Here is a 25,483-nt window from a genome sequence, read left to right as displayed (position 1 = left end):
TCTTTGAAAGTAAGCCCATAGGTTGTGGGAACAGTTCAGTAATGGGGCAAGTGAGTTGAGTGAAGTTCAAGCCTGATGATTGAGGGGTATTAACAGTTCCTGAATTTGGTGGTGTGAGTCCAGAGACTTCTATATGGCAGCAGTGAAAAGACAGCATGGCCTCTGAGGTGGGGTTCTTGATGATACATGCTGCTTTTCTATGACAGCACTTCGCACAGATGTGCTCAATGGTGAGCAGGGTTTCCTTTCAAGGGCAAAGCTGTTTCCATTGATACAACCAGTCAATAAAGTCTCCACCACACATCTATAGAAGTTTGTCAAAGCTCTAGTTGTCATGTCAAATCTTCACAAACTTAGGCACTGCTGTGCTTTCTTCATAATTGCACTTAAATGTTGGGCCCAGGACAGACCCTATGAAATGATAACATCAAGGAATTTAAAGTTGCTGATCCTCTCCACTTCTGATCCTCCAATGAGGACTGGCTCATGGACCGCTGATTTCCCCCTCCTGAAGTCAATAACTAGCTCCTTGATCTAGGTTGTTGTCGTGATACCACCCAGCCAGATTTCTAGTCTCCCTCCTATATGTTGATTTATCACCACATTTGATTCGGCCAATGACAGTGGCTTTGTCAGCAATATAAATATGGTATTGGAGCTGTGCTTGGACTCACAGTTATAAGTATAAAACATGTAGAGCAAGGGCTAATCACACAGCCTTGTGCTGCTGATGGAGATTGTGAAGAAAATGTTGTGTCAATCCAAACTGACTGGGGTCTGCATGTGTAGAAATGGAGGATCCAATTGCACAAGGAGGTATTTGGGTGATGGTGTTGAAGCTTATTGATTAGTTTTGAGGGGATGATAGTATTGAATACCAAGCTCTAGTTGATCAAGAGCATCCTGACGTATGCATCTTAGCTGTCCAGATGTTCCAGGACTGAATGAACTGCCAATGAAATGGTAACTGCTGTGGACCTGTAGTACTCATAGGCAAATTGGAGCCAAGTCACTTCAAAGGCAGGAGATGATATGTTTCATCATCAACCTCTGAAAACACTTCACCACTGTGGATAGAAGTGCTACTGGACCATAGTCATTGAGGCAGGTTACCGCATTCTTCTTAGGCACTGGTATAATCGAAACCTGCTTGAAGCAAATAGATATCTCAGAATTCCCAAGGAATAGGTTAAAGACATTGGTGAAAACTGCAGCCAGTTCATCTGTACAGGTCTTTAATATACTTGGTGAGGTACCCAATCTGGACAGGTGCTTTCCGTGGAAACACCCTCCAGAAGAATGCCTCAGAGAATGAAATCACAGGGTCATCAGGGGCTGCGGGAATTCGAAGGTTCCTCCATGTTTTAAGACACAGTCAAAGCGAGCATAGAAGGCATTGAGCTGATCTGGGAGTGAAGCCCTGTTGTCACCTATGTCACTAGGTTTCCCTTGTAAGAGGTGACAGCATTTAAGCCTGGCACAGCTGTAAAGCATCCTTCAATGATTTAAGTTTGATCCGGATTTGCCACTTCACACATGAAGTGGCTTTTCAGAGATTGTACCTGGACCTCGTGTAACTTACTTGGTTGCCAGACCTGAGTGTCACAGTACATTGTGGATTTAATGGTTCATTCAGGTCTTCTGGTTGGGGAAGACGGAATGATTTTGTGGGGACACACTTGTCTACGGCTGCTTTTATAAAGTTCATGACAAACGTAGTGTATTTATTCAAATCTCGAAGAGTCCCCGAACAGAGTCCACCAACTCGAAGCAATCCTGTAGCTGCTCTTCTAACTCCCCCAACCACCTCTTTGCTGTCCTTATCTTGCAGCCTTGCTCTTTAGCCTCTGCCCGTAGGCGGGCAGGAGGATAGTCAAGTGATCAGATTTCCCCAAATACAGTCTAGGCATGGTACGGTAGCCCTCCGTTATTATAGTATAGCAGTGGTTGAGTGTGTTGGGATCCCTATTGCTGCAGGTTATATGCTGATGATAATTGAGCAAAGATTTCTTCAGGCAAGCCTATTTGGAAATGCTTTGGGGTGGGCTGTTTCTTGTCCAGTGATGGTAGATTTCAATATCTCGAACACCTGATTAATGTTGGCTTTTGGAGATATGTAAACTTCAGTCAGGATCACAGAAGAGAATTCTCCTGGCAAGTACAATGGTAGTCAATTAATCATTAAATGTTCCAAGTAAATAATAGCAAGACAAAACCTCTACATCCGAACATCACATAAAGTTTATCATGAACCACAAACCCCCACCTTTTGCCTTCTCCATATCAGCAGTTCAATCCATCTTGTGTATCGAGAAGCCTTCGGGTCTTACCGACACATTTGGTGTGTAAGGAGTGAGCTATGTCTCCATCAAACATAGCGCACAGCAATTGCTCATTACCCTCCAATACAACAATCTTGCCGTTAGGTCCTCAGCTTGTTCTCCAGCGACTGTACATTTGCTAAAATGATGTTGTGTAGAGGGAGTTTCATTCCTCCGTCTTAGCCTGACTTGGAGTCCACCCCTCCTCCCTCTCTTTCAACCACAGTGATGTCTGCTTTAAGGTGCAGTTCCTTCATGCTTGAGAGTTAGATCAGCTGAGTCCTTCCAAAGATCGTGAAATTGCTGGCTGATTAAGACAGTTCAAAAGTATGTTGCTTAAAGGGAAATTATTGGCTGTAGATTACAGAGAGAGTAATTCAAAAGAGGTATAATTGTAAGTTTTACAAGCTGCCTGCAACACGTCATAGTTTACCGGAGCCATTTGCAAAAACGTTGGCTGCATGTTGATAGAAGAAATGGGTAGTAAATATTGACCTTGTTAGCAATGCCCTCCTGAATCCATTTTCCATTTATGTTGAAATTGATACAGTGCTACAGAAAATTGTGCTTTTATTTCTTTAAGACTTTCTTTTGCCCATTTTTCTTTCTTAGTTGGGAGACCTGAACATTTCAACTATGCAGACATCCTTTAGCAACTTCTACCACTGAACCAATCATGCATTTCCACCCTCAAACCAATAAACCCCTTCTCTCACCAATCTTTACTTGAAATGTTTAAAGGAAACATTGTGAACTTAATGGACAATGAGAGTCTTCCACAAATCTCAAGTACACAGGACAATACAGCACAGGAACAGGTCCTTCGGTTCTCTAAATTAACTAAGCTGATGATACCTAATTAATCTTTCTGCCTGCACAAGCATACTGGCAAAACCAAGATCAAGCGATTTGTAGGAAATTATATTGCTATTTTCATGTTAGGATGAAGAATGAAAATTATAAAACAGCATGAAATGGGAGTTCCTGAATTTACTGAATAGCAACAGCTGTTAGAACAGAAGATCATAAAAGACCCTCAGCTGAATTTGTTTGAAGTGTACCAGTAAATTTCCATTCAGTACTGACTCTCCATACTGTTAGTTTTACTTTCTACTACCAGTTAAGACATTTATTTTGGCCGTGTGTGTGTTGGAAATATAATTCCACACACAACAGTGGAACATTTTGCCAAATAAGAGCAGATATTAGGAATGCAGCCATACATTGAGCACAATTTCCTAGTCATCTGCTCAGTAGTTCTGAGAGTGCAAACCTGTTCTAAAATCCTGTCCTGATAAGGGAATGCAACATCATAATACTATTTCTTATGCACTTGATAAGTTCAGGAAAATCTTTTTTCTCAAAACAATAAGAATCACAAAAAGTCCCAGGCTCATAGATGTGCATAAATGCAAAATGGTATGTCTGGGAGTAAAGGTCAATCTAGCAAAGTCGTAACATTTTAAAAAGTTTTATAATTCCCTGAAGTACTTGGCATTCAGCATTTTCCATATTTGTAAATAAGATCAAATGCTTAAGGAAATGTCATTATACATATTCATCAACATTTTCAAACAATTAAATTTAATAGACAAAGGGGAAAGTTGTTGATAAGAAAAACTAATTGCATCAAATTGCTGAGCATTGATTTTTTTTCCCTTCCTCCCCCACCCGTCCAGTATAATCAGTGTAACCTTATACTAACCTCAGGTTCTTGCTCATGATGTTGGATGGGTACCATGCTGACCATCACAGCAGTTCCCAGAACTGTTAACAGGGCCATTTTGTGATCCGACACCTTGGCTTTTTGCCATACAACTGCCTGAAATATAATGGCTGAGAATCAAATTCTGTCACTAAATTTAGGTCTGTTTAGGTCAAGTTATCTGCAGTTTCATAAAACTGAAGGTTCTACAAAGGCATTTTGTGCTCAACAGAAATATGCATTTCATCATACACTGCAAATGTACATACCCGCATACACCCAGGTAGTTTATCCCAACAACAGCAGTTAAGAAGAAAATCTGCATTAACTGCAAGATGAGTCTTCAACAGCAGCAACACCCTCTCTGCTTGTTGACCTATACCGGTTCCCAATCCAGCAACACTTCAATTTTAAAATTATCTGCAAATGCTTCCATAGTTTTGCCTCTCCTTCACCCTGTGACCCCTTCTAGCCCTACACATCTGAGTTCCTCCGATTCTGACCTCATGCTCATTCCCAATTTAAATTGATCCACCACTAGTAGCTTAGCTCAGCTGCCTGGGGCACTAACATTGGAATTTCCTCCCAAAATCGTTCCATCTCCTTTGTCATTTTTCTCAACCAGTCTCGTTGATTAAGCCTCTGATTGTCCATCCAAACATCATCATATGCAGTATAGAACAGCATTTTGTTTGCTATTGCTCCCAATTAGCACCTTTTAATATTTCACTGTGTTGCACAAGTAAAGCAGTAAAATTCCAATGATCTACCATTTGACCACTTAATAATCCCAACAGTTTGTTTCCACTTCTCCTTCCACTCACTAGGCCTCCAGTTCCCAGCTCTCCTTCCACTTACTGGAGCTCAAGTTTCCACCTCCCCTTCTACTCACTATGGTTCCAGTACCCATCTTAACTTCAATTCACTGAGGCCCTGGTTCCCGCCTGCTCTTCCACTCATTAGGGCCCCAGTTCCCACCTTTTCTTCCACTCACTGGGGCTCCAGTTCCCACTTCCCCTTCCACTCACTGGGGCCCAATTCCTACCTGCCCTTCCACTCACTGGGGCCCTTTATCTGTACTCTCTTTAAACTCACTTCCTTCTCTTTCCAACAGTCTCTAAAATTATTACATTGACTAGAAAATGTACTATTCTACCTCATAAAATCTTTACAGAAACATGAATTAAAATCTATTAAGTGGGCTGCATTAATGGAGTCTTACTGTATTTTGATTAAGTGAACTATGTGCATTAGGAATATTAAATCATTGCATCTTATGCTCTAAACGTCTACAGAAAATCATAAAAATATTGCTCTTCACTCTGCATATAGTTAAATTGGCCTTGTGTATACAGTTTCATTATATGATATCATGTATTCATCTGATATATTTACTGAGTCATTTGGACTTCAGGAAATAAAAATAGCACTTCAATAAATATAGCTCAAATAACTTAAAATATACATAAAAAGCATCAACAGTTTACTCATAAGGTCCCTCAGATTTTAAACTAAAGCAATCCTTGCACATTCTCTGCCTATAGCAGTATTACGACAATACTGCATGTAATGCCTGTATAATGTCATTCACTCAATGACATTCACTCAGTGTATGGGTTTCTATTGAGGAGAACATAACTGGAAAGCACAAGTAAATAGCTTTAATATGAAACCATATTCTAATTACCCAGGATATCAGCATTAGGTTACTCGCCCAATGCAGAATTTGAATTACAGTGTAAACTGGGACTTTCAGGAACTTTTACAAAACTAAGTGCTGTCCCTCTCATTCTTCATTCACCTTCCCAAAATATTTGCCAGGTAAGATACACAGTAGAAATATCTGATTGTTCTAATTACATCCATGTATAAAGGGAAGGGAAAATTAACATTCTATGCCAGATTTTAATAAATTTACTCAAAACAGTCACTTCTGGAACAATATTGTCCATAGTACCAAAAGAAATGTACAGGTATCCTGAATTGCAGTTTCTCTGTGGAAACCATACTTAATGTTATGAAGTGAGCAGCTCTGTTCATCTGTCCAGCTGCGCTCCTGGCTCACTCAAATGATATTAATCAGATTCTGCAACACAAAAGTAAAAAGACTGCACACGTGCACCCATGCACGAAGCACAGCCACAAAGGGAGTAACTTTGTTAAAAGGTAAGTCAGTGGAAATCATTGGATTTAGTTTGACAATGATCCAAATATTAATTTGCAACTTTGAAACCTGATCATCAAAACACATGAAAAAAGATCTGCCTAGGACTACTGAATGACAGCTTTGGCATGAAATAAGGATTTCTAATTAAAAGTTCACTGTATTAATATTCTCTCTCTAATCTCTAGAGAAAATTCCACAAAAGTGTTGGTGTTTTTAAAACATCTTATACATTCACAAGATGAAGGGCAAAGCATATTACCAGTGTTTCAGAGAATTATTAGAAACCGCAATCAGCACTTACTTGTGTCACTATGTTAGAATTAATGATTTATTTCTCACCAAGAACAATTTATTTCTAATGCCTGCAACTGGCCATCATGTGTTTGTTGACTTTTTGCTCATTATAGATTTTTGTTGTTTTTCATTATCAGTACACCGTATGAAAAACAACCTTCAAGTTAGCAGATCAATTTTATTTCATGAAAACTTGAGTTTCTTTTGAAGAAAGAAGTTAAAAAATACAACTCAAAAGGTTGATGTTGATGGAGACTTCAAGAACGGTATTGGTAATTGTCTTTTCGTTAATTAACCCAAGGTTCTTGAATGTTCCGTTTTGGAATATGCATCCAATTTATAAGGAAAGAGAAGTCGGTCTACTTTTAGCAACACTGCTATAAAGATGTCTTCACTTTGCTTTCTCAGTACCACTAACAGAACAGTGTAACTTACTAGTGATCTCCCCATGTGACTTGAGTAGAGAACAGCACATGCTCCTGGAATGCTTGACTAGACACTAAATTGGCTCTGACTTCTGGAAGCATACTGCTCTGGCATTTTAACAAATTAATCAAACAATTCAAGGTTGTGCAATACTGCAGACGAAAACAAATGATCAGAATTCATCTTACAATTAATTTCAAATAATAACCACAAATAATATTGATTACTTTTCTTCCTATATACATGGTTACACAAAATTTACAACACAGAAACTTGACATTTAGCCTTTATGATATCAGTTTTGGTTTATAGTCCATACAAGCTTCAACACACTGTAATTTCAACCTGTCAGCATATTCATATACTGCTTTCTCTCATACGGTTATCTAATTTTCCCTTAAATACAATCATTTATTCAAGCAACTTCCACATTTTCTGGGTAATGAAGGCCCACCAATCCACTGAGGAGAAACAACATTCACGTGAGCAGATTTGACATGCTGTTAACTGAACTTCTTCGACATTCCAATCTTAGAGGTCCACACATGCTAACTAGCAAGTTAAAATTTTGTAATTCAATGATGTAAATGTACAAGAAATATATCAGCTATACAATGAAAAGATGCTAATCATACTTTGCATATCCAGCAGCATCTGAGCAGAGAGAAACTGAGTTAATGGTTATAGGCAATGATCTTACACTGCTTCCTTTCACGGGTACTTCAAGAATTTTGCTTTTATTTTGGATTTCCATCATTTGCAAAATGTTGCTTTGTCTTACACTTACAGTTTTCATAGTTTTGAATAAACTATGCCAAAAGTATTCTGTTCTGGTCTAAACGAGAGAAATCTGATTATTTGGACAATGAATTAATTGATAACCATTTGTTTTTGAAGTTTCCAGCAAGTTTCTTAGAAAAAAGTTTTCCAATTCAAAAAAGTAACTGTACTGAAGTATTGCTGCCACCTACAGTATTTCAGTGAAATTTCACAGAAAAACATGAAATAATAAGATGCTGGTTCTCATTTAGATAAATTAATCTTTAGAATTCAGTGACCCAACCCAAAGTATATAAAATAAATCTTGTGAATTTAAGAACAAAACACTAACTCTCTTTTCTATTCCATCCCCAAGTCTCAGGCTGCTCTAATAGAGGACTGAAAATTTCCTCCAAATTAAGTAACAGAAAAAAAACCCAGACAACATCTTCAGTTTACATTACAAATTCTGTTCTCTAGCAACCATCTCCACCTTGCACTATAGTAACTTCTGAAACCACAGCATCCACAACTCTGGTATCACACTTGCCTGAATTCACTTTCACGCCTCACCGCCTCATCAATAAAAGTGCCTATTTTTTTGGTAGCGTATCAAGATTTGGGCCTTGCGTCAGCTCATCATCCACTGAGACCTTCATCCATGACTTTTTTTTAAATGTAGGAAACCTCTAGATGTGACTACTCTGATGAACTCAACCATATGAAAATTTGAAGTTGTCCACAGCCTGCACCCAGACCCTGTTCACCCATTACCCCTGTGCCTGTGGTCCTACAGTGGCTCCAGTTAAGGAACATCTTGACTTTAAAATTTTCATCCTTGTTTTTCAAATTTTCTGCCAGCCCTACATCACCACCAAATTGCACAACAACTGAGCTACCAAATTCCGGCCTCTTCAACAACCCTAAATTTAACTGCTGCATGACTGACACCCACGCCTTTGGCTGCTAAGCCCACAAGATCTGCAATTCCTGTTCGCTACTCCACCTCTTTCCTTCTTTCAGGTACTCATTAAACATTCGGTCACATGCCCAAATATCTTTCTAAGTGGTTCAGAATCTACCTCTTGAAAGCTGGAAAGATCATTGCCTGCAGAATACCAGCACTGCAAGACTTGCAAGTATCCAGGACAAAGAAGCAAGAAAAGCCAGAAAATCATCGTGAACACTACCCACCTTTTTCAAAAGCTTCTTTTGGTAAAGTGCTAAAAGGTTATTGCAACAAAAACTTCATTTTTAAACTTCACTTAAAAGTTTCTTCCCCCAGCCAGTTAATCTGATCAACCGTTCTAGTTAGCCCACCCCTACCCCTTCTATCTATTATCTCTGTTACGTTACTTCACCATAAACTCTTTAAACTACTTTTTATAATCCTGTTTACATTGTAAATACATGGTGGTATTTATGTATTTACGCATGTTTTACTATATTTATAACCTCTAACCTTCATTTTTATATAATTCTTTCTAATTGTTGAATGGTGTTCTTGTTGCACGTTGCACCCTGTCCAACACACAACAAATTCCAAATAGTGCAAATGTATACAGAAAATAAAGTTGATCATTTACCCTTGTAATGTTCCTGTGAGGAATCCTGCAACTCTTATGCCAGCAAAGGATGTTCTGTCAATGAGAGTTGTTGCTTAGGTTGCAAAATATTGTGATAATGGCCATAGTGAGATAACAGATTAGTTACATTATTAACTTAGCTCCAGGACTGGGTTCTGAATTCATTCCTGGCTATAAGGGTAAACATTTCAACAGGTTTCTCAATCTTAGGATGATCCTCCTGTTAAAATTTTGAATTTCATCCAAACTGTGTTTTTGCCACACTGACCAGATACCTTCTTCGCTTCTCTAAATTTTATTTTCCAATTTAACTTGCATTACTTCAATTATATTTGAATCACGTACTCTTCTCTATTAATTGCAAATATGCACATGCTTACTCCTGCTTTGATCCACAATGGATTGAAAGCTCAGAGCTCAGACTGAGCTCTGTCTCACTCTGTTCTAGGAAACACTAAGCTTTTATTGTGGAACATTCCTACCATAATTTTTAAGCTTTTAGAATTCAAGTTTGTTGCCTTTTATATTGTTCCCTCTGGATTTACCTCATTCTTATTCTTTACAGTTGTGTGGTGGTTTTGCCCTTGTTTTTACAGTTGGTGCAGGCCCACAGTTTAAGAAATTGCCCAACATGACACAGACATGATTTTTTAGGAAGATAAAGATGAGGGATGGTGTAGAAGGCAGAACAATCATCATCTAATAGAGGGGTTTGTGATATAGAATTTTGATATATCCCTGGAAATCACATCACTTCATGCCTATTTGTTTCATGCAAAAAAAACCCAAATCAGATCTTTACAGAGTGAAAAAAAATAATCTCCATTTTGGGTGATTCCTTCAGAGAGAGGTAGGTATACCGAATGAGCTTTCAGAATTACAAGCCTGGAAAGGTACTTCCATAGGTACATGGATAAGAAAGCTTTCGAGCACTGACAAGTTGGGCCAGAGCACATGTTTCCACTCTGTACAATTCTATGACTAAAATTTTCAAATATAGACTCCAGTAAGGTCTCTTAACCTTCTGCTCTGCCTTCACCCCTTTCTCCCCATAACTGTCCACTCCTTCTCTCCTACAATCCAAGGTCTGGGCACTGAGCAACATCTCCAAACTACAATGTCAACAAGAAAAATTTTTCAATGGTCTAAAGCCTCTGATTCTCCTGGACTAGTAACTGTAATGCTTCCAGGTCACCAATCACTAAATCCATCATTCCTGTCATTGCCTCTGAGCTGATTACCAGTCTAGATCAAAGTGTACTCTGGTATCTTCCCTTTCCATTCGCTCTCCATTTCCACCACAGCAAAGGCCCCAACTGTGCTTCCCCAGTTCTCTTCTCCCTGACCATAGCACAAACCCAAATTGTTCTTCCTCATTTCATACCACAGCACAGTTGTCGCTCATTCTTCTGCTCCGGTCCCCCTCACCCAAACCTAAGTTGACCCTGTTCAGGTTCCGATTGTGTCTACAGCCATGGGACTGGATTCACCTTCAGTAGCCCAACACTGGACTTGGTGCCTCTTTGCAATATCAGTCCAGTCCTTCACTGCAGACTGAGTAATTAGGACTCTACAGATTTCTGTTTCTGGCACTGCTTTCTTTTGTGCAAAACAATGAACAAATATTAATCTATTGCACCTATATTTGTTTTTAAAATGCCAGAACTAAATAATGCCAGAACAGAATAAATTTATCAAGTCTTAAGAAGACAGATTTATGAAAAAGCCAAGTTTTTCTTACATTGCTTTGCTGGTAACAAAAATATATTTAGACATTTTAACAATCTCTTGGCAGCAGAACTCCCTAAAAATGTGTTGTCAGAAATAGATTAACTGCTTCAAGAAATGATCTGTATGGAATGTCAACAAACTGAAGACAGTGATTTATGAATGGAAATTGAGCATAAACTTGTTGAAAAGCTCTTGAAATATCTGCTGACCAAATTCTTGCTCAGAGCAGCACAAACCATTATTTCTTGACAACATTTTATTTAATTGCATTGTGTTGGGGGGAGGGGGTTTGTACCCTGCTGAAAGAAGTGCCTTGACAAATTACGAAAACACTAATAGTGCTTCTATAAAGCTCTAATTAGTGGCATGCTGATTCTCCAGAATTAGGCCAATAAAAAGCCATCACTGGATGGTCAAGTGTTTTAAATATCTTCTTATCACACATCCTATTCAGTGCAACTCACAACAACACAAGAGGCTACAGAGTGTGGAGGACACAACCAGCTCTGTTACAGGTACAGCTCTCCCCACCATTGAACACATTTACAAGAGGAGATGTCTCAGTAAAGAGACATCCATCATCAAGGACCTAAGCAAGAGGTTCAGGGACCTGAAGATCCACACTTAAAGAGCCAACAACAAATCTTCCAAATGCCATCCGGTTCTAGACTAGATCCAACAGACCCTTACACTACCTCAGACTACTTCTCTTAACTTAAACTAATATTGTTATGCTATTTTTTTAAATTGTGTAGGTCTCATATAATTTACTTTACTCTAAGTTTAACTTACGTTTACAGTGCTTGCAATGCACTGTGCTGCTATTGCAAAAGCCAATTTTTATGCATTTATACCGAGTATGTATAGCAATAAGCTTAAAACTTGTGTTTTTCTCCCCCTCATTCCTTTTTTTGCCGTGCCCCCACTTTTCACAATTCTCTTGGTGTTTTCTTGATTTTCAATTTTATTGTAATCAAGTGGAAGGAAAGTAAGGATGGCTACCTCAGTCAAGCTTACTGCATTCAGGCAGGGCGCAGCCACTAATGGCATGAATGTCAAAGCTCTATCGGGCTAATTCCTGAAACAGGTAGAGATCGAGGACCACAGAACCAGTGGTGAAGATCACGAAGGTATGGTCAAGGGAGGCGGGGGACTGCTTACAGACCGGTGAACTGGACGATATCCAGAGATTCATATTCGAATCTGAATGAATACACTATAGTTATCACTGACCTCATCGAGACGTGTGTGAATGAGTGCATGCTTCGAGAACATACCGGACATATCCGAACCAAAAGCTAAGGATTAACCAGGAGATTTACACTCTACTGAGGACCAGATCTGTGGCATTCAAAACTGGTGAATCAGAACTATACCAGGCATCCAGATACGACCTACAGAAGGCTATTTTAAGAGCAAAAAAAGAATTCTCATTGAAATTAGAGATGGAATCGGACGCCCGTCAGTCTGGCAGAGTTTGCAGGCCATTACTTCCTACAGGGTGAAATCTACCATCGTGAATGATCATGATGCTTCACTCACGGATGAGGTCAATGCCTTTTATTCAAGCTTTTAAAGGGAAAATAAAATTACACCTGTGCAAACCCGCAACATCTGGTGACTCTGTGATCTGTATCTCAGATGTCTGAATATCTTTCAAGAGGCTGAGCCCTCGCAAAGTGCAAGATGTACCCGGCAGGGCACTGAAAACCTCCGCCAACCAACTGGCGGGAATTCAAATTTCATTTCTCACTGCTGCAATCAGTAGTTCCCACTTGCTTGACAACTATGCCAGTGCCCAAGAAGAGCAGGGTGAGCTGCCTCAATGACCATTGTCACATCTACTGTAATAAAGTGCGTTGAGACATTGGTCATATCCTGTATCACCTTTTACCTAAGCAAGGAGCTGGACCCATTGCAATTTGCCTAAAGCCACAATAGGTCTAAAGCAGATGCAATCTCACTGTCTTTCCACTCAGCCTTGAGCCACCTGGACAGTCTGCTGTTTATTGATTACAGCTTAGCGTTCAATGCCATCATACCCTCAACACTACACAAGCAGCTCCAAAACCTAGGCTTCTGTACCTCCCTCTGCAACTGGGTTCTTGACTTCATCATTAGGAGACAACAGTCAGTGTGGATTGGAAATAACATCTCCTCCTCGCTGACCTCAAGGATGTATGCTTAAACCACTGCTTTACTCTCTCTTCACCCATGACTAATGTGGATAGGCACAACTCAAATGCAATCTATAAATTTGCCAATGACACAATTAATCCTGGCAGAATTTCAGATGATGACGAGGAGGCATACAGGAGTGAGACAGATCAGCTGGTGGAGTGGTGTTGCAACAGCCACCTTGTACTCAACACCAATAAGACCACGGAATTGTGGACTGTTGAAAGGGGCGGTTGAGGGAACAGCAGTGTAAAGAGTAAGCAGTTTCAAATTCTTGGGTGTCAACATCTCTGAAGATCTATCCTGGGCCCAACATAATGATGTAATTACAAAGAAGGCACGACAGTGGCTATATTTCATAAGGAGTGTGAAGAGATTTGGTATGTCCCCAAAGACACTCGCAAATTTCTACATGTGTACCGTGGCGAGCATTCTAAATGGTTGCATCACCAGCTGGGATGAAAGGTTCTCTGCATTGGGTAGGAAAAAGCTGCAACTCAGCCAGCTGCATTATGGGCACCAAGGATCTCCTCAAAAGGTGATGCCTCAAAAAAGCAGGATCTATCATAAAGAACCCCATCATCGAGGACATGCCCTCTTCTCATTGCTATTATCGAGGAGGTGGTACAGGAGCCTGAATACACACACTCAACATTTTAGGAACAGCTTCTTCCCTTCCATCATCAGATTTCTGAACAGACAGTGAATTCCTGTACACTTCCTCACTATAATTTTTCTCTTTTTGCACTACTATTTAAATACATATATTTCATATTATAATTTATAGCTTTTAATTATATTTTGCACTATATTTCTGCCGCAAAACAACAAATTTCATAACTCATTCCAGCAATATTAAACCAGATTCTGGCTTGAGGAAAGCTAGCACATCATTTAAACCAATATCTTGCTCCAGCAAAAAGCCACCCCATTTCTTGGGCTAACTGTGAAAGCAGTTGAAACACCCTGGTTTCCTTGGCTACGCAACTCTAGGCAAGACACTCTCACGGCCTGCTAAATTTGTGAGATTGAGATGGGTTCATCCCACCCCAAACCCGTTTTGTTTGTGTGGATGCTGTGTAATTTGCTACCCTGTTAGTTATAAAGGAATTATGTTTATGAATTTTAACTTAATTAAATAGTAAAGAATAACAAAAAGGGCCCATTATAATTAAACAGTCAAACGTGAACAAGTTGAAGCTCATTTTGAACTTCTTTGCTGGGCCCTCAGTCAACATGAAAGCACACATCACCTTCCAAATATTGCTCATAATCCATCTCAAATATACGGGTCTCCCACCCGATCATATCCTATGACCGGTTCTCCCCAGCATCCTCTCTCTCCGTCTCCTGCCAAACAAAAGCCCCAAGACCAACCTTAGTGCCCCTCACCAGAGAAACCTCCCCTTAATTTGACCATCCTAATTGGGTGACACACATTTCTCCTCAACTCTTATCGTGAACTGCGACCCAAACAAGCCGAAAACAGAACAGACTGCTGTTCCAGAACTGCTGAATGAAATACTTACAGCTTAACAGTAAAAATATGAACCAGGGAATTACCCTGTTTATTTGTTTATTTAATCAAGCCCTGAAGCTTTACAAGCTGGTCGTCCAACAACATTGGGTTCACAAACAGAAATCTTAATCTTCCAGCAGAAGATTTTATATAATCAAAATAAAGAGAGCTGCTCTACAGGAGGATCCAAGAATTGTCTGTATTGTTGATGTTTTTAAAAACATTTTCAGAGAGGCAGTAAAGAAGGATCATGGAGTTGCCATGAAATCCAAAGATCATTCTAGAATGCAAAGATGAACCTGGATTCTGTCATCTGTATACCCATGAACTGTAAGCCCTTTCTTCTCTGCTCTGTCTTCACCTCTAATAGTAAGTATATGGTGTTCTTGGACTATCTTATCAACCAAAAAAAGGTCAGCTTCTTGTCGCGGTTTTACTTATTCTACAGTTTTCTTCTATTCCTGAGCTTGCAGTTTCCTCTCTGATCTCCTGATGACCATTCGAAGATTTTTTAATCCACGTATAACCCCCTGCTTGAACATCTGTTTTTCACTGAAACACCACATCAAAGTAATCTATCCTTCCTTTGGGCTTCCTGATCTTTCTGCAATCCCTAAACACGCCATCTCAACACCAACCGCACTCCACATGTACCCTGTTATGTGGGACCACTCATCTGGTTCCATTCTCATCTTTCCAGTCACACTAAAGAAACTTCTGTAATGGGCTTACTTTCCTGAAGCCTCACCATTTTCTCTGGTATCCCCCAAGAATCCCTCCTCAATTCTTCTGTAGTTCTCACCTACCTGGCAACATCATCTGAAAGCCAAGATCCAGCTTCCTGGTGTATACTGATAACACACAACTTTGCCTCGCCACTACCATCGCTAATCTCTCCACTATCTCCCAGTCACACCAGTCTCCCATGTCCATATCGAGTAAGCATAAATTTATTTTTTGGAATGCTAAAAAGTTTAGTTTCCAGCACAAATTCTGCTTCCGTAAGACCAGAAGACGCAGGATCAGAATTAAGCTATTTGGCCCACCGTGTTTGCTCCGCCATTTCATCATGGCTGATCCATTTTCCCTCTCAGCCCCAATCTCCTGCCTCTCCTACATCATCCCCACCCCCACTGCTGTATTCCTTCATGCCCTGACCAATCAAGAATCTGTCAACCTCTGCCTTAAATACACATAAAGGCTTGGTCTTCACTGCTGCCTGTAGCAAAAGAATTTCGCAGTTTCACCACGCTCTGGCTACAGAAATTCCTCCCCGTCTCCGTTCTAAAAGGACTCCCCGTATCCTGTGGTCTTAGACTCCTCCACCTTAGGAAACATACTCTTCATATCCACTCTATTGAGTTCTTTCAGCATTCAATACGTTTCAATTAGGTCACCCCTCATTCTTCTGAATTCTAGTGAACACAAGCCCAGATATGACAAGCCATTCAATCCTGGAATCATTTTTCTGAACCTCCTTTGATCCAGTTTCAACACATCCAAGATAAGGGGCCCAAACCTGCTCACAATACTCCAAGTGAGGCCACTTCATAAAGTTTCAACATTACATCCTTGCTTTTAAATCCTAGTCCTCTTGAAATGAATGCTAACATCACATCACTTCCTCTCTAGACTCAACCTATAAATTAACCTTCAGGGAATCTTGCAAAAGGATTCCTAAGTCCCTTTGCGCCTCATTTTTTCATAGTTTTTCTCCGTTTAGAAAATAGTCAACCCCTTCACTATTTCTACCAAAGTGCATGACCATACACCTCCTGATACTGTTCCATTTGCCATTCCTTTCCACATTCTCCACATCAGTTTAAGTCCTTCTGTAGCCCCTCTACTTCCTCAAAACCACCTGCTCTTCCACCTATCTTCACATTGTCTGCAAACTTTGCAACAAAGCCAATAATTCCATCATCCAAGTCATTAATGTATAATGTAAAAAGAATTGGTCCCAACACAGACCCTTGTGGAACACCAACAGTCACCGGCAGCCAGACAGAAAAGGTTCCTTTTATTCCCACTCTTTGGCTCCTGCCAGTCAGCCACTGCTTTCTCCATGATAGAATCCAAGCCGGGGTGGAGTTTCAAGATGGCGGCGTAAGCATCTGCCTTTTAGGCGCTCTTTATTTTTTTAACTATAATCACCCTTTAATTAGACCTTTTCGAACTTAATCATATGAGTTGCTACCTTTGATTGACCCTTTTTTCCTAAAATAATAGTTGATCTAATCTTGTCAAACCTAAAATGGCTACAAGTAAGAAATCGGCTAAGGATCCTGTATCCATCGACGCAATTGTTGGTCTTTTGGACACTAAACTGGATGTTAAATTTGCGGCTATGGAAAGTAAATTGGACAATAAACTGGATGCTAAATTTGCGGCTCTGGAAGGCAGACTAGAAGGTAAATTGGACAGTAAACTGTTAAGTTTGGAAAGGAGGATTACTTCGAAAATATCCGATCTTGAAGGAGTTGTTAAATCGCTTGAAACTAAGTTTCAGTCGCAGGCGTTAGAGGTTCAACAGCATGGAAATAAGATCACGACTCTTGAACAATCAATTTGTGAAAAAGCACGTACAATTGAAGTGTTAGAGAAGAAGATAGAGTCGACTGCTAAAACTTTAGATCAGTACAAGTTTAAAATTACTGATCTTGAAAATCGTTCTCGCAGACAGAATTTGCGCATCATCGGAATTCCCGAAAAAGTTGAGTCCGGTGATTTAACTGAATTTTTCTCTAAATTACTGTGGGAAATTTTCGGTGGTGAAGGTTTGAAAAATGAACCTGTTATTGACCGCGCTCATAGAGTTGCGAGGCTTTCGTCTGTGTCTGATAAACCACGAGCGGTGATTGTTCGCCTTCATTATCCTCGTGAGAAAGAGCTTCTAATTCGATTAGCTCGTAAAAAAGGTATGATCTCCTACAGAAATTATTCATTTCGAATAGTTGAAGACTATTCGTATGAAGTAATGAAAGCCAGGATCGCTTTTAAACCAGTGATGGCAGAGATTCATTCGATTGGATTTAAACAAGCTTTAATGTATCCAGCGAAACTTAGAATGGTGCTGCCCGACAACAGTCTACACTTTTTTATCACTCCTGAAGAAGCGAAGAAATTTGTTGAAGAATATCGATCCTCTAGTGCAACTTGAACTATGAGTTACATTGAAGATTTTTTTTTTGGAGAGAGGATGTTATTTCATTTTAAGTTTTAACCCTGGAAGTTGGGTTATAACTTCTTATTTTGAACTATGGGTCTGGGTCTTTTTTTTTACTACTATTATTATTGCTTATAGATGCTGTTTTAATTTTTATAATATCCTTTTTTTATATACGTTTGTATTTTGTAATAATGAATTATTTTTTTTTCAAAATGTCGTTTCTTCTTCCCATAAGTCTTTACTTTTTATAAGCGTTTATTTGCTTGCCTGTATTTAGAAATGGAACAAAAGTTTTGAATTCTTTTTCTTTAGTTTTTTTTTAAATATGTTGTAGTGTCTATTAAATCTTTTTTTTTTATAAAAATATTCTATTTTGATAACTTTTTTACTATATTTTCTTATTAGATTGCTGAATTTATATTCATATTTTGTAATATGGCTTTCTCAAAATGTCGTTTCTTCTTCCCATAAGTCTTGGCTTGTGAAACGTCATCTTTGTATTTGAATATGGAATTTCTTTTTTAAAGGTGTATCACATTTTTAAACTTTAATGTGCATTTTTTTTTTATTAATGATCTTTCTGGTTTTACTATTTTAGTTTTTTTTTGATTTGTCTGATATGGGTGTGTATGTGTATGTGTATATATATATATATATATATATATATATATATGTAGGTATATATATATATATATATATATATATATATTTTTTTTTTTTGCAACTCTATATTTTAATTGGGGTGTTATATAGTTTTTTCTTAAAAAATTTTCTTATGGAGCTGCCATCTTGAAATGGGGGTAATATTAGTATTAGTTTATGCGCCTGCCGCTTGGCTTTCTTTCAAAGGGTGGGGGGAGGGGGGAGGGATCTTTTTTCATGCTTTTGCTTTTTATTTTTTTGCTTTTAGTTTATGGGCTGACTTTAAATTGTTAATATTGTTGAGGTGTCAGGATCTCCGGTTGCTCCTGAATCAATTTTCCTTCTTCCTAAATTGTGGGTTATGTGTCTTTTTAACCTTTTATGATACACACAATTAATATTGGTATGATGGATAAATCTATTAACTTTATCTCGTGGAATACTAATGGTTTAAATCATCCGATTAAACGTAAAAAAATATTTAAAGTATTCCATAGATTGAACGCTAATATTATTTTTGCACAGGAGACCCACATTAGGAGGGAGGATAATCAACGTTTTTTTAGGTTCTGGAAAGGTCAACAATTTCACTCAAATTGTACCGCTAAAATTAGGGGTGTGTCTATTTTTATAGACGCCTCAATTTCGTTTACACATTATGAAATTATTTCTGATCCACAGGGTAGATTTTTGTTGATAACTGGTTCACTTTTTAATCGGAAAGTTGTTTTAGTTAATATTTATGCTCCAAACTTTGATTGTCCTGAATTTTTTAAACGTTTATTTACTTCTCTTCCTAATTTGAATGAATATATGTTGATTATGGGTGGAGACTTTAATTGTTGTTTGAATCCTTCGATGGATAGATCTAAACCTATTCGAACTCTTCCGAATAGATCAGCTTTACTTATTAATTCTTTTATGGTTGATTCTGGAATTACTGAAATATGGCGGTTTTTGAATCCTAAAGGTAAAGAATTTTCTTTTTTTTCACATGTATATCATAGTTATTCTAGAATTGATTACTTTCTTATTGATCATCATTTATTAACAGATGTTATTGATTGTAAATACGATTCTATTGCTATTTCGGATCATGCGCCTTTGAAGTTATCTATCAAGATTTCGGATTCTTCTATCAATACTAGATCTTGGAGACTTAATGCTACTTTACTTCAAGATCCAGAATTTATTACCTTCATAAAACAACAAATTGACTTATTTTTTTCAACAAACTATAATGAAGAGATTGATAAAGGAATACTTTGGGACTCTTTCAAGGCTTTTATTCGTGGACAAATTATTTCATATTCCGCTGGTAAAAGAAAACAAAGATATTCAGATATAGCTTTATTGGTGGATAAAATTAAAGAAATTGATAAGATTTATTCCGTTACTCCTACCAAAGAACTTTATAAGAAGAGAGTTGAGCTTCAAATGGAACATAGTTTATTATTATCTTCTTCAATTGAGAATCAATTAATTAAGACTAGGGCTCAATTTTATATTCATAGTGATCGAACTGGTAAATTGTTAGCTAATCAATTAAAAGCTATTTCGACTAAGCGACAAATTATTAAAATTCGTAAACAAGACGGTAATTTAACTACTGATTATAAAGAAATCAATAACACTTTTCAAGATTTTTATAAATCTTTATATCAATCAGAATTTGACGGTGACCGGTTTACGATGGATAATTTTTTTAATAATTTGAATATTTCTAAACTGATAGATGAAGATTGTAGCTTGCTTGATGCTCCTATTTCTATGGATGAAATAAGAGAGGCTATCTCATCAATGAATTCAGGGAAAGCTCCTGGTCCTGATGGTTTTATTGTAGAATTTTTTAAAACTTTTTCTTTATTGCTTTCTCCTTGGCTATGTGAAATCTTTAATGATGCGTTTGTTAAGAAGAGATTACCTCAATCGTTTTATGAAGCTACTATCTCTTTAATTCTTAAAAAAGATAAAGATCCTACCTTATGTGCATCTTATCGCCCTATATCATTATTAAATGTAGACTCTAAGATTCTTACAAAAATTTTAGCCATTAGATTAGAAAAGGTATTACCACAGATTATTTCAGAAGATCAAACTGGTTTTATTAGGAATCGATATTCCTTTTTTAATATTAGAAAATTGATTAACATAATTTATACTTCATCACCTACAACCCCAGAATGTGTTATCTCATTAGATGCTGAAAAAGCCTTTGATAGAGTTGAATGGACATATTTATTTAATGCATTGAGAAACTTTAATTTTAGTCCTAATTTTATATCATGGATTAAATTAATATATTATAAACCTGTTGCTTCTGTTCTTACAAATAATTATAGATCCTCTTTTTTTCAATTATCTCGTGGTACGAGACAAGGTTGTCCTTTAAGTCCTTTATTATTTAATATTGCATTAGAACCTTTAGCTATTGCTATTCGTGAGTCTCCTAATATTTTTGGTATTACCCGTAATGAGAAGTTATACAAATTATCGCTTTATGCTGATGATTTGTTGTTATATATTTCTAATCCTAGTAGGTCTATTCCTGCTATTTTATCCTTGTTGGCTCAATTTGGTAGTTTTTCTGGTTATAAGTTAAACTTAGATAAGAGTGAGTTATTCCCTTTAAACGCGCAAACTTTATTGAGTGATAGGATGCCATTTAAAGTTGTTACTGATAACTTTATCTATTTAGGTATAAAAATCACCAAGAAATATAAAGATTTATTTGGATTGAATTTTTTACCTATGCTTCATCAAATTCAGCAACTTACTACTAGATGGTCTCCCTTATTTTTATCATTAGTTGGTCGGATTAATGCTATTAAAATGATGATTTTACCGAAATTTTTATATTTATTCCAAGCTTTACCAATTTTTATTCCTAAATCTTTTTTTGATAATATTGATTCAAAGATTTCCTCATTTGTTTGGCAAAATAAAAATCCTAGGTTAAGCAAAAGGCAATTACAAAAGTCTAAAAAAGATGGTGGTCTAGCTTTACCTAACTTTAGATTTTATTATTGGGCGAATAATATTCGTAACCTAATGTACTGGAAACTAGATTTGGATTCACCTGTGTGCCCACAGTGGGTAAATTTGGAATGTAGTGAGGTTAAGGGATATTCTATATTTTCCGTTCTTGGTTCTTTTCTTCCTATTGATTTAGCCAAATTCAATAAACAGATATCTAACCCTGTTGTTAAACATACACTACGAATTTGGTTTCAATTTCGCAAATTCTTTAATCTGAAAAACTTTGCTCTGGACAGCCCTATTTTATGTAATTTTTTTTTCAAACCTTCATTGACAGATCAAGCTTTTAGTATATGGAAAAGGAAAGGTATAAAATGTTTTCGTGATCTTTTTTTTGAAGGTACTTTGATGTCTTTTGATCAACTATCCAACAAATTTGAATTACCTAAATCTAATTTTTTTAGATACTTACAAATTAGAAATTTCTTACATAAAATTCTTCCATCTTTTCCTAATTCAACTCCATCGGATTTTTCAGATTTGATTTTTACTTTTAATCCTTGTCAGAAGGGATTAGTAGCTTTTATTTATAACATGATTATGAAGATACAGCCAGAAATATCGGATAGAATTAGACAAGAATGGGAAAAAGAACTTCGATGTAATATATCAACAGATAAATGGGAAAAAATTTTACAAATGGTTAATTCCTCCTCTATTTGTGCTAAACATGCTTTAATACAATTTAAAATTGTACATAGAGCTTATATGTCTAAAGATAAACTTGCCCGATTTTATTCGCATATTAATCCTCAATGTGACAGATGTCACTTAGAAGTGGCTTCATTGACTCACATGTTTTGGACATGTCCCACTTTACATAACTATTGGAAGGACATTTTTGATGTCATTTCCTCAGTATGGAATATTGATTTACAACCCCATTTTATTACTGCAATTTTCGGTATACCAAATGAAGATGGCAATCAGCTTTCCCCTTCAATCAGACGAATGATTGCTTTTGTAACATTAATTGCCAGAAGGTCTATATTACAAAACTGGAAAGAAGTAAATCCTCCTACTACATTTCAGTGGTTCTCCCAAACTATTTCTTATCTGAGTTTGGAAAAAATCAGAAGCACTATCTTTGATTCTTCAATTAAATTTGAAGAAACCTGGGGACCATTTATTCGACACTTTCATATGAATTAATTTGGCTTATTTCAGATCCTTTTCTCTACTTATACTTGTTCAGGTATGGAGTTCTGGAGTTCTTTTCTTGACACCTTTATATATTTATAAAGTGCTATTATTGCCCATGTTAGTTTTAGTTTAGTATTTTTTTTCATTATATATTTTTTCTCATATATAATTTCAATTTTTTTTTCTTTTTTCGACGATTATTTTTGTTTTTCATATATATTTATATAGACTTGATTGATTTATGTACCTTTTGTTGATGGATGTTTTAATAGGATATTATTATCCTATTACTAATGTAATCTCAAGTTTATTGAATCTGTAATCTATTCATTATTTTGTGTTGTTTTTTTTATATATGAAATTTAATAAAAAGATTGAAAAAGAAAGAAAAGAATCCAAGCCCCCAGGGAAACTGAATCAAACTGTTTGCTACTTTGGTGTTACATTGGTACCTGAGAGGACTTCAGAACACACGTCGATGCCATCACCATGGCTGCTTATTACCACCTCGGCAACAGTGTCCACTGCAGTCCTGTCTCAGCTCATCTGCTACTTCAACACTTCCCAAAACCTGAATGATGAGTCTCTTCCAGATACTGCCGGACTCGCTGAATATTGGCAAGATTCACTTTTATTTATGATTTCTAGCAACTGATGAGGTTTATATCTAATGATGCTAATATTACTTATCCTTCTTTCCATTCTTTCTCTCTCTATTCTATCACCAAACAGAAATAATTTAAGAGCCTCTAAATCTCTCTTCCAGTTGATACCAAAGCCATCTGTGTCATCTGGATTCCTGTAGCCTGGATCCTAATACAAACATGTCCTTTGTTCTCTCCACTGCTGCTTGTGCTGTTCCCCCTAACCCGCACTGGTTCTCTGCAACTGCTTTCTTACTTTTCCCATTTCAAATGTAAGGTAATCTACATGGAATGCTAACTCTGCTTCTCTTTCCACAGATACTTTTAAAAAAAAACATTTTGCTTCTAAATGCCAATTAAGTTTCGCAAGATCTTGTAATGCATCACTGACCTTCACCAATCTGCTTGTTGGGGTGTCGAGGTGGTAGCCTTGGTGTTGGATGATGTTAAAAATCATGAGAGTAGGATGACCAATCACATGGCCACTACTTTTCACCTGCTACAGCCCTCAAACAGCCTCAAATGAGAAACAATACTTTCTAACACAATGGAATAACAAACAGCAATTTTGAAAAAGCAGCAGATTTGTTTTTAACCCACATGATACGTTATCCTGGCCAGGAGAAAAAGAAACTTCAATAGTCTAAATGTGGGAAGTTATGCCAACAAATTTGTATCACGCTCTTATTCAAAAATATAGGCTGGGCCATTGTCTGTTAGCCATGATATCACAGTACTCACTACTGTAAGTACCATTAAAGGCAACCGTTCAACCCACCGAAACAAAGTACTTGCTGAGCTTCAATTTCATGAAAACATTATGTCTAACTGGGCTTTCAGATAAAGGCAGCATGAATCTAATGTTTTCAATTATAACCTATTGTTTGGGGATGTGCCATGAAAACAGAACCAAATATGCACTTCAAAAGCATCCTCAAAAGCAAACTAGCCATTCAAAGCAATTCAAACAATATGTCCTCCCCAGACATATATAACAGCATAATGCAGAGCTGAATATGTATAATCAGCCATGGAAGCTCAGAAATACAAACAAGTAGATGGCTTCTTGAATATCTGGGGAACTTTGTATTAGGGCAAACAATTAACAGATATTTTTCAATCAGTGCATAATGATAATAAGACCATAAGCGATAGGAGCAGAATTAGGCCATCTGGCCCATCGAGTCTGCTCCGCCAAGCTCTGCCATGGCTGATCCATTTTTCCTCTCAGCCCCAATCTCCTAGTTTCTACTTATATCCCTTCATGCCCTGACTAATCAAGATCCTAGAAACCTCTGCCTTAAATTAAGTATAATATAGGTAGGTGAAATCACATCAATATGGCTACTAAATGCTGTTATGTTTAAATGATGAAGATCTAATCGCGCGCACACACACACACACACACACACACACACACACACACACACACGTTCTCAGGTGTTACCATCAGTATACCTATTCTGTTTATCCACCAAATAACATGAGTGACAATGGGAAGATTTAGCACCAATTGAGGAAAAGATAACTACTGATCTGGTTTCAATCATAGAATAGATTATAGCTTTTCTGGGCACCAACTCAAGACATCAAAGATGACTGAGAAGATGTGTGAAATTACAAGGGAGTAGAATCAGGCAGACAAGAGATCCAAAATGGCACCAGAACCACTGCATAAATTAGCATCTGTAAATTAAATCACTAAAATCAGAAACACTGTGGGCATCCAAGAAACTGAAAGGACTCATTTAAGTATAAGTGCACAGATTTAAATTAATGTATATATTTAAAATACATGCAGTTAATTAATAAAGAAAGTGATTTAATCACAGAATGTTTGAGTAAATATCTTCTAAAATGTAGCACATCGTGAGATCAAAGATTATGAGAAAAACAAATAGGGCAAAATTGTAGAATGAAATTTCTTATTTAGCAAACATGTTCTCGACTTGCTTGTTTGGACCAGATCCCTGTACTATCTAGGAATGAAATAACTAAATGCTCTCGTGTTCCTTTACAGTTAGTTGAGTGGAACACAAACAGCACCCTACACACAATCCTGATTATTCAGGAAGATCTCAAACATCAACCAACTAGTTTTTCCAAGGGAAGGAACAGAAAACGGGGGAACTTAAATAAAAGGAAATTGAAATCTTGAGT

At 37.3% G+C, this 25,483-nt stretch overlaps 1 protein-coding gene across 3 annotated transcripts in view; it reads right to left on the bottom strand.

Annotated features, from left to right (window-relative positions):
* pms1 (PMS1 homolog 1, mismatch repair system component) overlaps positions 1–25,483 on the bottom strand; it is a 141,923-nt gene that overhangs the window by 53,138 nt on the left and 63,302 nt on the right. For all 3 annotated transcript variants that reach the window (XM_059966867.1, XM_059966866.1, XM_059966868.1), the window contains one exon: positions 4,027–4,143. In XM_059966867.1, coding sequence (XP_059822850.1) covers positions 4,027–4,143 — 117 coding nt within the window. The remainder of the gene's footprint in view (positions 1–4,026; positions 4,144–25,483) is intronic.

Source organism: Hypanus sabinus, chromosome 4, assembly GCF_030144855.1.
Source record: "Hypanus sabinus isolate sHypSab1 chromosome 4, sHypSab1.hap1, whole genome shotgun sequence".
NCBI lineage: Eukaryota > Metazoa > Chordata > Chondrichthyes > Myliobatiformes > Dasyatidae > Hypanus > Hypanus sabinus.
The sequence above is the reverse complement of the archived record's forward strand: the minus strand, read 5'-3'. Positions and strand labels throughout refer to the sequence as shown.